The sequence below is a fragment of the Hyaena hyaena genome, unplaced genomic scaffold, assembly GCF_003009895.1.
Source record: "Hyaena hyaena isolate Hyena2069 unplaced genomic scaffold, ASM300989v1 scaffold_417, whole genome shotgun sequence".
In the NCBI taxonomy this organism is placed as follows: domain Eukaryota; kingdom Metazoa; phylum Chordata; class Mammalia; order Carnivora; family Hyaenidae; genus Hyaena; species Hyaena hyaena.
In genome coordinates, this window is record NW_024081050.1 from 483,424 (window position 1) to 498,544 (window position 15,121).

At 36.1% G+C, this 15,121-nt stretch overlaps 1 protein-coding gene across 2 annotated transcripts in view; it reads right to left on the reverse strand.

Annotated features, from left to right (window-relative positions):
* Positions 1 to 2,456: 2,456 nt before the first annotated feature.
* The window catches only part of NUP37 (nucleoporin 37), a 42,699-nt gene continuing 30,034 nt past the window's right edge, over positions 2,457 to 15,121 (reverse strand). For both annotated transcript variants that reach the window (XM_039252494.1, XM_039252495.1), the window contains exons 6-10: positions 14,734 to 14,824; positions 5,778 to 5,959; positions 5,226 to 5,276; positions 3,236 to 3,329; positions 2,457 to 2,723 (exon numbers count right to left, since the gene is read on the reverse strand). In XM_039252494.1, the coding sequence (XP_039108425.1) occupies positions 2,610 to 2,723; positions 3,236 to 3,329; positions 5,226 to 5,276; positions 5,778 to 5,959; positions 14,734 to 14,824 (532 nt within the window). In that variant the 3' untranslated portion in view covers positions 2,457 to 2,609. The remainder of the gene's footprint in view (positions 2,724 to 3,235; positions 3,330 to 5,225; positions 5,277 to 5,777; positions 5,960 to 14,733; positions 14,825 to 15,121) is intronic.

The following is a 15,121-nucleotide window of genomic DNA, read 5'->3' on the forward strand; positions in this document are numbered from 1 at the left end:
CTCATAACTTCCCAATCAGCATTTCTGGGATAATGTCGGATTTTGGACAATTACAAAAAACCAGACACAAATGTGCAAACCAGATTTCATTTTCTTCTCCACTGACATGAGATTTAAAACAGCAACAGGAACATTTCTAGGTCAGTGTCAATATGTAGTCACAAATTACCAAAGAAACAAATTGGAGAGCATGGGTGTATGGTTTTGTGTTTTGGCATGGGAGAGACACTGAAATATTTACAATGTACAAGCCAAATCATAAAAATAAAATGGGACTTATGATTCCATCATTTTGAAAGAGTAGGACTGAGTTCTGACATCTTACAGATTTGTGATATCCTGACTTTTCCTTCAACAGCTCTAAATAATATGAATTTTAGAAAACAAGTACTACTTTTTTTTCCTTTCTACAATTTTTGTAAGTGAAGCAATCCTCAGAAAAACTTATTTTCAACAGAAGAAAAACCCTCTTAGAATAAACAAACATGGAAACACTAAAACTAAATGGGACACACACACACACACAAAATCAGAATTCATGTTATTTATCAGGAATTAGAAGTGATGAGCAATAACTCATTCTCCATTAAACACTGCTTCCTGTGTTAGTCTAATTTAAACATAGTTTACTAAGAACAAAGTTTCCCATGGAAAAAGAATATCATTATACCATTTAAAGTCATTGAACATAGAAAGTTTAACAATGCTTACTCAGGATAACATACCACTACTGAAGCTAAGGAATAAAAAAATTCCTCTCATTTCTTGAGACTTGAGTCTTACAGTTACTGTATTAATTTACTAATGAAACAACCATTTTCTCTCTTTAAGGATAACACTTCCTGCCTCTTGGCATAAATAGCATAAATTTAGTATTTACATGACCACCATGGGTTCTCTTTCCCCCAAGACAGCATCCCCTAACAGGCAGTAGTCCTACTGGGTAATTTCATTAGATAACTTATATTTAGGTAAGCCCTCATTCCAAAGAACCTATTTCTAAAACACCCAAATATCCAAGGCCAACCTACCAATCTCCACCCCACTCCCCACCTTTTTAAAGTTCACTTATTTATTTTGAGAAAGAGACAGCGTGAGTATTGGAGGGGCAGAGAGAGAAGGAGAGAGAAGAGAGAATCCCAAGAAGGCTCTGTGCTGGAAGCACAGAGCCCAACGGGAGACTCTAACTCCTGGAACTGTGAGATCATGACATGAGCCAAAACCAAGAGTCGCTTAACCAACTGTGCCACCCAGGCTCCCCTCAATCTCCACCCTTAATAACAACCCATTCAATTCCTAAGTCAACTTCCCTAAGTATAAGGCAATTTTCAAATGTACTGGCTCAATCTGACATTTCAGTATGTATTCCTTATTTTGAGGACACATCTTGAAATGTGAAATTCTTACAAATTCTTTGATCTATCCTAATGCTTTTATGGTTCTCTGTCCCATCACAGAGATTGTTAAAAGGAAACATGTCCAAATTCCCTGCTCTTTGCCTTTCTAAGTTATAATCTGCTTATTAAGGGGTAAAGGAAATCACTTCTACTTCTACTATTTTGTAATAATTTATTATATCAAATAATTGACTTAGAAATTGCTATGCTATTTTTCATCTATACTTTAAAGCATGTTAATATTTATACTAAGTATCTACATGATTAAAATGTTTCATTACATTAAACAAATTACTCCCAACATTTCTTTGTCTCTTAGAGCTAATTTTTTTTCTTTTTTCTTTGAGAGAGAAAGAGAGGGAAGGAGGGAGAGAAAGAGAGAGGGAGGGAGAAGGGATAGCAGGGGGGAAGGTCAGAGAAAGACAGCAGGCTCTGTGCTGTCAGTGATGTTTTACTGCCGCTAGGTGACATCTCAAAAACATCTCAGTTTCTTGATAAAAATGGTGAAGATTCATAAGAGTCAGAGGCTGTTAAAGATATTAATTATAATTAATTTTTCAAGGTAAGCTTTATCCCATACAACAGATGTTCTAAGAATGTTGAGATCTAGTCAAAAGAAATCTGTATATAGTCAACAGGATTGAGTCAATCAGTCACATTTTTAAGAAAGTGAAAATCATTCTTTATATTTAGTTGAATGACAATCTTTTATAATTACTGAGTAAGTTGTAAGACCCTTACACATAGAGACTGCTAACAAAGATGCATATACCCACACATATCATTTGATAACCTCCAGAGTAACACTGCAAGGAAAGACCTTTTCTTACTTTTGTAAATGTTAGTGTCTCTGAGAATTAGGAAAACAGCATATACTTAAAGTATAGAGGACAGGATATACTTTAGATAATTTGTGATAAAATCATCTCTGTTCTGGAGCTGCTGAGTCAATTATAGTCTTGAAAGATGATTTTAAAAAATATTCTGTTTGTGTATGTGTACATATATATACGTATACATAAACACACATACATGCACATACAGAACAGAGCTAGAAAATGATTTTTCAAACCATTAACATTTTATTTAACAAAACCAACAACTGGGACATTTCTAGAGCTTATAGTATATTTGATATAAAAATAGGGAGTTCTCCAAAATATGTATTAAAAGTACAAAGTTTATGGATCTAAGGTACGCAGAAAATTTGTTTTACATTTCAGTTACCCAAAACAATAGCTTGTGGTCTCCTCCAATTGCACACAGTGGGAGAGTTCTATGCCAGGAAAGGCCAGATCCAACGGCTACAGAACCAATGAGGACAGGCTACAAAATATGTGAAAGATTAGAGAAACTCAATAAATCACCAAAATTAATAGGTAAAAACCACCCTTCAAAAATAAGAAATGCAGTGCGAATTTGTCTTTGTTTAATGTAGCAGAAACAGAATTAAAAATATGCTCCCTCATAGGTGAAATACACATTATTTGTTTGCAGCTGGCTAGAATGAAGGATACAAACAATCTACAAATAACTGGAGCAGCTGAGATTCAATCATTTTTGTAGCCTAAACCAAGCAAGCAAGCAAAATTACTATATTTAAATGAAGAGGGAAATAAAACAGAAGAAGTAAAATTCTTCTTACATGAATACTGGCAAAACGTCTGTTACTAGTGGTGGTTTAAAAATCAAAAAATGCTTTCTCTTTCCAACTATTTTGAGCAGATAAGACATTCACAAATGTCTTTAGTTACACATTACAAACTTGGGGGTTATAAGTAGAAAAGTAAGAAACACAAATGTAAAAACATATATGCCACAAAACAACTCCATATTACCTGAGGGTGTCCTAAATGATGAATTTGAAACTGGCTTGTCATTTTGCCAGGATAACCAGTGGTTGCAAACAAATTTTCGTTAACTGTAGACCACCTAAGAAAAGACAAAAAAGAAGTAGAGTATTCTACAGATAACTACAAGCTTTTCTAAAACAAGTTATTTCTTTTTGCATAAAACCAATAATTTTTAAGTCTAAATTTGTTAATACAGCTTCACAGACTGGAAATTCCAGGGAAGTTAGCTATAAATATTTTCTCATTTTGTGAATATTTATTAAGTGCTTACATGTGCCACCTTATTAAGTTCCAAAGTTACACAAAGTTAGCAGTTTCTTTCTTGTAACCAAAGGGCTGACGGTGTGGTACGAGATACAAATACGGCATCAGAGATATAAAATATTTCGCAGTGCAATATATTCAAAAAAACATTTACTGTTCTTACTGACATTTGCTGTAAAATTATCAATAAACTCATGCATTTAAACTCCTTAGGATGATACAAACACCTATTTAGATGTTTAAGCATTAAAGTTTTAAGATCTCATAGACACTGAAATATAATGAATTAATGAATCGACAAGTATTCCAGCAACATGTCCAGTACTACCGTTAAGGGCACTAGGGAAGATATAAGAAAAAAGAAAGAGTTTGTTGATAAACAACAATAACAGCAAAAATCAAAAGGCTAGTTAGTATTTTCATATGGGCAGACATTATTAGTTGCTTGCCCTACAGCCTTTCTGCCCTTTTCCCATGCTAACTGAACCCCAACTACATTCTGGCAGTGTGTCCGACCCCAAGGGATGAGGCACAACTGAGTGAGGGTAATGACAGTAATCCCTCGTAAAAGAGGAGTGCTCTTTCCTCTCCTCTTTGGACAAGCATGTATGAGGCCCTGATGTTGGAGCCCTGGTGTTCATCTTGTGACTGTGAAGCAACAAGCCCAAAGCCCTGCCCTTGCAGAAGGCAGAGGGAAAGGTCTGAACTCTCAGTTGGCGCTGATGAGCTACTAAGCTCATCGCAAGCTGCCTCCTTCCGAAGCATCACCTCTCTGTGATGTGCTCACATTTCTGAAATCAGACTGCGTCTTATAATCTATGGCATTTTTACATTTTGTTGAATGTAGTTTTTTCTAAGGTGTACAAAAAATAATGGTGTCCCTAAGTTCTAGAATTTTATTGAGGGTATTTTAGATTTGATGAAATACAGCATATAATGAATGTTCTACTGGCTTTATTCTCTTTTAGTAAGTCTTCATGTCACTTGAAACTAAAAGCACCCTAATGGAATCATGGAATGGAATATATAAACATAATACATATTAACATTAACATAATAAATACACAATGGAATATATTATTATTACATAATAGTAATATTATTATTTAATAAATATATTTTATTACTAATTTTAATTGATTTTATTTAATTTTATTAATAGTAAATATGACAATATACATAAACACACATAAATACACATAAAACATAATAAATATACAATGGAATATTATGTAAAAATCAATAAGAAAGAACAAGGTAGACATATATTAATTTAAGTAGAGAAAAAGTCACAGATATATAATATAGTGTGTTCTCATTTGAAGCACAGCAATGAAGTTTATATGCATAAACATGGGTCCACCTACATTTTATATCTTTATTAGAACAAACAATAAGGACGCATATACTCCAAATCATTGGAGTGGTATTAGTGGAGTGGCAATGTGTTTTGTATTTTATAAAATTTTTCAAAGAAAATATTGGGAAAACAAATCACTTTCTCACCCAGACAAAAAGACAAAAGCAAAGAGTTAGTTAGGAAAGCAAAATAACCATTTATAAAATAGTCAGAAAATAAAACCAAAAACACCCCCAAACAACTCAGAACAAAGGATAGGACTGGGAAAGTATTCCAGGTGGGGTCACGGCATGCAACAAAGTAACCAAACTAAAAATATCAAATACAGCTCCAACAAAAATGGTACATTACCTGAATAAGCAGGCTTGGTCCATGTGGACAGGTCTCTTATCTTGAGGATAACTAAAAGGTAACATTTTGCATTTTATGGATTTACATGCTTGTCTCAAGTAGAGGAACTTAAACCAAGATTTAAAAAGTATTCTCTCTTTAGAGGACACAATACCCAATGTACTTAAACTGTTATAAAATTTCAAATAAGCACTGGATTAACAAACGAAATACATTAGAGACACAGACATAATTTAGAACTGTTACAGAATGCCGTCATTCAACAGAGTCAGTGTTTTTCTGTTGTTGTTCTTTTTTAACATAAGTAAATATTGCCCAGGTCTAAGAATTCTTCCTTTGCAATGTTCTTTCTGGGTTACTCTCAAAGGAATCTGTAAAGCATGGGCATCTATCTCTGTTATGTGAAAACCCATAGCTCTGCTCCTTCTACAAGAGGGACTTATTTTTGATTACAGTGAGGCTTGGGTATACAAGAATGGCTCAATGGATCCTTTAGCAATAGTGACTGACTTTTTGGGTAAGCAGCAGATGAATAATATGCTAAGGAAGTACCTGGATCGAGTAATATCCCAAATTAACCAGTCATTTCCTGCGACAGCTCCAACTTTGAAGGTGTTTTTTAAGCACCAGTGGGCTGACATTAATGGCATCTGTTCTGATTCAAGAGATAAAATAGCCTGTTGAGCCAAAAGATCATAAAACCGGATTGTTCCATTCTTCTCTGCAACCATCAGCTGTAAGACAGAAAAAAAATCACCTAATTCACTAGCCAAATCTGAGGCAGAAATATTATATAGTGATATGCAAACATTTGCATATATTACAAACAGGACATCAAATGCAAATAAAACGGGAGAAGCCTATGTAAGAGTCTCTATCAAATATAAAAAAGCTTACAGAAAATCGGCAAAAGAAAGATTCAAGAACATTGGCTACAATTTTAAATGATGATGTATGGTTACCAGGAAAAAATAAGCCCAAAGAATCATTCTGGAAAAAGTTATACCTTTAAGTTATATTGCCTATAAAGGATAGCTAAGTGCGTATTTTGCAACAGAGATGCGTATGTGTTACATATCCTTATGTGATGTGAGTTTCTTTCCAGAATGGAACGCAGAGCACATATAGGCCTGGGGAGCAAGGCTGTTTCCCTCACCTAAAAGCTGAATGACTGGCCAAGTTACAAGTCTTTGATTGGCAACTTTCTCATCTCCAAAATGTATATGTGAGGATAAGAACAGTTACAGCATTGCTGTGTTGATTAAATGAGTAATATCTCTAGCTGTAGCATCCAGTACAGTGCCTGACACCTACTAGCCACTCACTCAATAAATAGTAGTTACTCTTACTTCAATATTTCCTTCATTCTAAAATACTACTGATTTAAGATGTTGGGTAATGAGTTTGCTTGCTTGCTTCCCCTATCCCTCCTTCCTAAGAAATACTTTATCAATGCAAAAAGTTATAAATATCAATTTTATAAAATATTAAAATGTGAAAAAATCTGTTTCTTAGACTTAAAAGAAGGGCATTTGGATACCATTTGTGGGAATTAAGGTAAACAGACTGCTATGAATATATAAGTGCATAAGCAGTTGTTGCCCAAACGAAATAGTTTAAAAACTCTCTACATTTTCTGTAAAGTTCTCACTTTTACAAAATGTTCTTGTAATTCTAATTATGTTAAGGTGAAAACCTCCCTGAAGATGTGAAGTAGCAGCGGTAGCCTGGAAAGAATGAGAGACTTAGTGTCAATAATCCTAGGTTCTACTAATCTGTTGAGTGACCTGGAGTTTGCTCTTATCTATAAAATGCGGGATAATTACATCAGACTCAAAAAGTTACCATGTAGTATGGTATTGGCACAAAAACAGACACATAGACCAATGGAATAGAATAGAGAACTCAGAATTGGACCCACAAATGTATGGCCAACTAATCTTTGACAAAGCAGGAAAGAGTATCCAATGGAAAGAAGACAGCCTCTTTAACAGATGGTGCTGGGAGAACTGGACAGCAACATGCAAATGAATGAAATTAGATCACTTACTTTTTATTTATTTAATTTAATTTTATTTTTTTATATGTATCCCTATGTAATCACTTACTTTAAAAAAAACATTTTTTAATGTTTTATTTATTTCTGAGAGAGAGAGAGAAAGAGACAGACAGACAGACAGACAGTGTGAGCAGGGGAGGGTCAGAGAGAGAGGGAAACACAGAATCCGAAGCAGGCTCCAGGATCTGAGCTAGCTGTCAGCACAGAGCCTGACACAGGGGCTCGAACCCACGAACCGTGAGATCATGACCTGAGCTGAAGTCGGACGCTTAACCGACTGAGCCACTCAGGTGCCCTGAAACTAGATCACTTTCTTATACCATATGCAAAAATAAAATCAAAATGGATGAAGTACCTGAATGTAAGACAGGAAACTATCAAAACCCTAGAGGAGAAAGCAGGCAACTGACAGAATGGGAAAAGATAGTTTCAAATGATGCACCGGGTAAAGGGCTAGTATCCAAAATACATAAGGAACTCATCAAGCTCCACACCCGAAAAACAAATAATCCAGTGAAGAAATGGGCAGAAGACATGAACAGACACTTCTCCAAAGAGGACATCCAGATGGCCAAAAGACACATGAAACGATATAGTCACTCATCAACAGGGAAATACAAATCAAAACCACACTGAGATACCACCTCACGCCGGTCAGAGTGGCTAAAATGAACAAATAAGGAGACTATAGATTCTGGTGAGGATGTGGAGAAACGGGGACCCTCCCTACACTGTTGGTGGGAATGTAAACTGGTGCAGCCCCTCTGGAAAACAGTGAGGAGGTTCCTCAAAAAATTAACAATAGAACTACCTTATGACCCAGCGATAGCATTGCTAGGGATTTACCCAAGGGATACAGGAGTGCTGATGCATAGAAGCACATGTACTCCAATGTTCACAGCAGCACTCTCAACAATAGCGAAATCATGGAAACAGCCTAAGTGTCCATCAACTGACGAATGGATCAAGAAGATGTGGTTTATCTATACAATGGAATACTACATGGTAATGAGAAAGAATGAAATCTGGCCATTTGTAGCAACATGGATGGAACTTGAGGGTGTTCTATTGAGTGAAATAAGTCAGTCAGAGAAAGACCATATGTTTTCATTTACAGGTGGATTAGGAGAAACTTAATGGAGGACCATGGGGGAGGAGAAGGGGAAAAATAGCTGGGGAGAGGAGGGAGGCAAACCATTAGAGACTCTTTGAATACTGAGAACAAATTGAGGGCTGATGGGAGGGGGGAGAGGGGAAAGGAGGTGATGGGCATGGAGGAGGGCACTTGTTGGGATGAGCACTGGGTGTTATACGGAAACCAACTTGACAGTAAACTATAAAAGAAATAAAAAGTTAGCATATAGCTAAAACATGATACTGTATATACAAGTACTTTCCTAAACCCATAAAATACTATAAAAGTATTGTTACCATTTCTAATAAAAACATAATGTCTAATAAGACACACATGCTCAGGACTATTGGCAGTCATTCTATTATTTATCTAAGAGACCTTTACCAAGCATCTACCCCAGCTCATCTGCTGCTGACACACAGTTGAGTCTCATTATTCATGTTACTTAGAATCTATAAAGTTGCTGCAAACAAATTAGTGAATACCGAACATTGATCCTAGAGAAAATAAAGGGTTGGGTTCTAGTGAGTCTCTGGGCATAACATTTTTGTCAACTGATCAATATGTAATCTTGTCTTAGGTATGTTTAAAGATACCTTATTTCATATATATGCTTCATTAACATAGAACTCACAGCCAACAGCACTATAACTCACTCCTGAACAAAACTTACCTAATACATGTATTTTTTCCATAGAGCACATCACAGTCTTCTGACACTTAGGAACCCTAGACGGTACTTCAGTGCTTATGCTTGGGGGACTGTTTTACATGGTGAAATTACAAACAAAAACACAAAAATGTGGCACTAAACAGACCACAAACAGGACACCTGTTTACAGTATGAGAGCTAAAACAAGAAAGCAGATCACTAGCCTCTTTCACCCTTAGGTGGAAATATGCACATTAGCTGCCTCAAATTTCTTGTTGCTCTGAGCAGGTCTGTGACTGAAATGCCACTGAGTATTGACTTTGGGGTTATAAATAAATTTTGATGAGCAGACAAACTTGCAAATATGGAACTGTGAATAATGAAGATTACATACACATGTGTATGCAAAATACTATGCTAATTCCTAAAGAAAGTAGAAGACATGATCCTTGATATCAAGAAATTTCCACCTCAAGATGAGAATTATGAAAAAAGACTAAACATAGAATATAGGTAGAATATTGGTAGTCTTTGCAGTTATAGGATTCTTAATAGAAAAAGTGGAATTTAAAATTATTCTTTAATAGGCAGAATGTTTAAATAATACTAACAATAACATGAGGTCAATGACATATACAACAAAACCAAATGCAACAATGATCTTTATATGCCCTGCCTTATTGAATCCTTTTAAGCACTGGATGACATAATTACTATCATTAATTCCATTTTTCAGAAAGGAGACTGAAGCGTAGTGTCAAGAGTAACTTGTTTAAGTCTCACTGCTAGCCTGTGGCAAAGCCTCCATTTGAACTCCGGTCTTGAACCCAGGTCCGACTGACTATAGAGTACATGTATTTCTTACTATGAGCTAGACTGTGAAGACTGGTGAATGGTCAAGTGTGTGGGAATGGTGAGGATTGGGAAGAAGCAGTAGAAATGAGAGGAGACCAAGGAAGCCTTAACAGGACCTAAAAAAAATATTTGGGATTTTGAGCCTGACTCTAAAAATCTTAAGGATTTCAGATGTAAATTATGCACTGTGGATGGGCAAAGTCTATCTGGGCTTAGGTCCTAAATTAGGAGGGGCAATAAAGTAGTTGGGTTTAAAATGGGGCCTTTGTTAGCGAGACTACTTGGGTGGGTCCTAGTTCTGCTCTATGATCTTGAGCAAATGACCTCGCTGTGCATCAGGTCATCATCAGTAAAAGTGGAGATAATTATAGCACTTACTTCCTAGTATAAAGATGGTATGAGTTAACACATGACAAGCACTCAGAACTGTCTTAGCACAGAACAGGCACTCAGAAAACATTAGCTATTACTATAGGTTAAAGTCAGATTTAAAACTCATCTCTGTTATTTATCCTTAAAAAATTTTTATTTTAATGTTTATTTTTGAGAGAGAGAGACAGAGCAAGATCAGGAAAGGGCCAAAGAGAGGGAGACAAAGAATCCAAAGCAGGCTCCAGGCTCTGAGCGGCCAGTGCAGAGTCCAATGTGGGTCTTGAACTCAGGAATGGTGAGATCATGACCTGAACGAAAGTAGGATACTTAACCAGTGACTGAGAGCCACCCAGGTGCCCCTTATTTATCCTTTTAAAACTGTGCTCAATTATGATGATAGTGTTTGGGGTTTTTTGTTTGTTTGTTTGTTTGTTTTTTTGGTTGAAAGCAGATAGAGTAAAAAAATTAAATAAGTTTGGGAACTGCTGGAGCTAAAATGTACAGAGGAATTTTTCCTTTAGGACTTCTCAGAACCTTAAACAGAATATGTACTGAATTTTCACAGAGGAAATATCTTTTGCAGCACAGAACATGAGTACTTGAACCAGAATGAGGTCAAATCTGTGCCTGTGTGGCCTTGGAAAAATTACTTATTAACCTTTTGGTGCTTCAGTTTTCTTATCTATGAAATGGACAGAATAATGTTATCAACTTCAGAGTGCTTTGTGAGAATTACAAGAGAACACATATAAAATGCTCAGCACAATTCCTGGCACTCAGCATTCAACAAATGTCGGTTGTCACACCTCATTTCATTTAGCAGTTCTCTATTCTCTCAGAGTCAGAGACTGAGATGTCCTTAGTCCCAATTCTCTGACTGCATGACATCTTAAACTCTGGTTTCTGTTATTACTACCTAGTAAAATCCTAGTTCCAATTGTGGTTAATTGGATTTAAGATCTTAATTTCTCATGATCTTTTGACTTTTGTATCTTTTACTATTAAACACTAGAATTGCATTTTTTTTTTTTTTTAACATTTATTTTTGAGAGACAGTGTGATCAGGGGAGGGGCAGAAAGAGAGGCAGACACAGAATCTGAAGCAGGTTCCAGGCTCTGAGCTGTTAGCACAGAGCTCGATGCGGGACTTGAACCCACGAACTGTGAGATCATGACCTGAGCCGAAGTTGGATGCTTAACCGACAGAGCCACCCAGGCAGCCCTAGAATTTGCTTTGTACTTTCCAGATTACATGGCTCTTTAAAAAAATATTTTTTAATGTTTTTGAGAGAGAGAGCGAGAGAGAGAGAGAAAGCGAGCATGAGTGTGAGAAGGGGTAGAGAGGGAGACAAAGAAACCAAAGCAGGCTCCAGGCTCTGAGCTGTCAGCACATAGCCAGACACTGGGCTCAAACTCATCAACTGTGATATGATGACCTGAGTTGGACACTTAACCCACTGAGTCACCCAGGCGCCCCAACATGGCTCTTTCTGCATAGTTCACACCTCATATGATTTTCCTATGCATCCTATGAGTCAGGTAATCATGGACCTATCTCTCTTGTCTGGCTGCTTCATTTTCATCCAGGCTAAGCATATCCAAACAAAAAATCTGGGCTTGAATGGATATGGTAGCCCCCAGAGAACCACTAGCTTTAGTAGTAATGGTGTCAATAATGACAAGCAGCTAAAATTGACTGAGTGCTTATTATGTGCCAGGTTCTCTTTTAAGGACTTTATAAGGGTTCACTCATTTAGTCTTTATGAGCTTCCACTTTACAAGAGGAGGAAGTAAAGGCAGTTGAGAGCTTTTGTAACTTACCAGAGATCACACAGCCAGTAAGTGGTGAAACTGGGGTTTGACTCCAGGCAGTTATCTTAAGAGTCCATATTCTTAATCACTTCTGTGTTGTTTTTCTGTATTTTAGGTTTTTGAGTTTAGGGGTGATATGATGAAACTGATATTTTAAGATTAGTCTAACTAAAGTAGGCAAGAAAATCAAAGAGTGGAGAGCCAAAATTTTTAAAACAAGCTAAGCCGTGGCAAGAGTTACATATGAAAACAGAATGGTGAAGAATGTACCTTAATGATGGAGGAATGTGTTTTAGTAACAGGGAAGGAAACATTAAAAACCTGGAAATTTTTGCATATAAGGGCAGGAAGACATCAAAAGTGATTTCAGAATTTTGAGTTTATGTACTTTACAACAGGGATTTCTAAACATTCTGAAGTCATGGAAACAATAAAAAAAGGAGATGAGGTGGGTTGGAGTTTTAATGATATACAGAAGAAAAACAGAAATTAACTTAAAGCATATGAAGGAAAGGGATCTGAATCACAAGCATTAAGCTGTAAGTTTTGGGACAGAGGTTGTAAGAAAAATTCTCATTTCTCATCTAAGTCATATATTTTATTTTTTAAATTTTTAAATATTTTTTTGGAAGAGTGCAAGTGGGGGAAGGGCAGAGAGAGGGGAAGAGAGGATCTGAAGCAAGGTCTGTGCTGATAGGCTGACAGCAATGAGCTTAAACTCACGAACCACAAGATCATGACCTGAGCCAAAGTTGGATGTTCAACTGAGCTACCCAGGTGTCCCAGGTCACAGATTTTAAAAAGTTACCTATTGTATTTATACATGATGATATTAACATTTAGGTAGGATCCCTAATTATAATCCAAGTAGACTTACTACTACAGGGGAGAAATTTGGCATAAAATAAATATGGGACCTAGCTTCAAGAATAATACTTCTACATGGAATAATCCCTACATATGTAATATGAATAAATTGGAAAATTTTATTCATGTACATAAACAGTATATAGTTGTATTGATGAAAGATCCAATAGGCCTGAAACAAGTTTTCATGGCATCCCAAAGTTCAAAGAACACAGTTATATAGTCTGGGGTATCTCAGCTCAGGATTACCTTCTCTGTTAAGGCTATGAGCAGATCTGATTAATCCTTTTTTAATGTCATCATTCTACTTATTAGGTTTTTTTATTCAAACACTTAAAATGTGTTATTGTGTTTACCTACATGTTTTTTTTTCCTCATGTGTCAGTCATTGTGTAACTTAAGGGCAAGGGCTTTATTCATTCTTTTATACTCTCTTACAACAAAGGGCACAGGATAGGTGAGAATTACCTCTTGCAACAATTCACAAATACATGGTAAAAGAAGAGTTGTCAGAGAAGAAAGAAAAAGGGAAGATACATGTAGAGATGCTCAAGAGGACTAGAATAATACAGCTTTAAAGATCAAGTGAGCAGAGTTTTAAGACAGAAGTGGTCTCCTTATCTGTAAAATGAGGATCATACTTGTTTGCTATCCCATAAGGTTGCCATGAGGATTAAGTAAGGTAACATGAAATGCTGACAAAGGGCCAAGTACATACAAATACTGTGTAAGTGTTTGCCATAATTAAGTGGGCTTATATTTCTTTTCAAGTATGAGGACAGAAAAGAGCCAATGGAGAAGCACGAAGACATTAGAGAGATATAAAATCAAGATACCTAAGGAACTGGCATGAGCTCTACACAGCTAGAGAATTAAGTTTAAGAAGATGAACAAGGGAACTTCTATGGTTCTAGGGAAAGATAAAATAGAGTGATGCCCAAGAGAAGATACTGGGAAATGAGAGAATTCTTACTGAATGTAGCTGATCTTCTCAATGAAATAATAACTAAGGTCAACAGATAATAACTTGCAATATATTTTTAGAAGTTTAGAAAGCTCTGCTTTGAATAAGAATTGAATACCGCTGCAGCTAGGTCAAATTTGCCTTACGCCACTGATGCTTTCTGATTACACGTTATGGCTCACAAGAATGGATTTTAACTTTTTTTTTCCCTAATGAATACTGCTACTAGACAGTCCAGGCATCAGTGTTTTTTATTGCAATCTATCAAATGTACTCTGAAAAAAATGCTATTTATGGATGATGGCTGTAAAATAAAAAACTTAATTACAGAGCTTTTAAGTTACAGAATTCTGGACTAGTCCAAATGCATTTATGACAAGTAGAGTTCCTGAGGTGGAAAAAGTAATTGATTTTTCTCTTCTATGTATGCATGTAATGATAGGGAAAAATCTGTTATAAGATGGCCGGCAGGACTGATAAGGAAATACGTGTCCCTGATCAAAGGCTCCCTCTTCTGGGTTCTTCTTCCCACACTGCTTGTCTCATGCATTAATGACGAATGGAGAAGTTAAAAGGCTATAAATTACTCCCTCTGCTGATGCTCTGGGGTCAGACCTCTGGAGAATGATCTCCTCTGAGCCCACAGGTGTACGATAAACCTCCTCCCTTCCAAGGATCTCTCAGTACCGCTTGATTCTTCCAATAGTGATCCAGACCAGATTTCTGCAAAAGCATTATACATGTATATGTCTTTTCAACTTGATAAAAGAAAGCTAAGTTGTAAATAACAACCTTAAATGTTTCCTCAGGATGCCAGCACACACTCATTCCAGGGGAATGAAGAACAAAATGAGCTGTCTGCATTCCTTCCAAGTTCCAAATCCTAATAAAAGAATATGAGTACAAAGTTAAATATTTTTGCTATATCACCACTAAAAAAATGAAACCTCCATGAATTCAAAGCTATTAACCAGAGATTATAAGGTCGACATTTATACCTAAAGTATACATTTTTTTTAAAACCGTAACATAATTATAATTGTTTTAGAAAATGTGAAAGTAGTATGAAGGATTTGCGCTTTACAATATTCAATCACAGAAAAATTTAACACAGCAACACTGAAACACAGTAACCAAATTATTTTGTGGCAGGAATCTTCAAGTTTCCAGTTCACTAAAC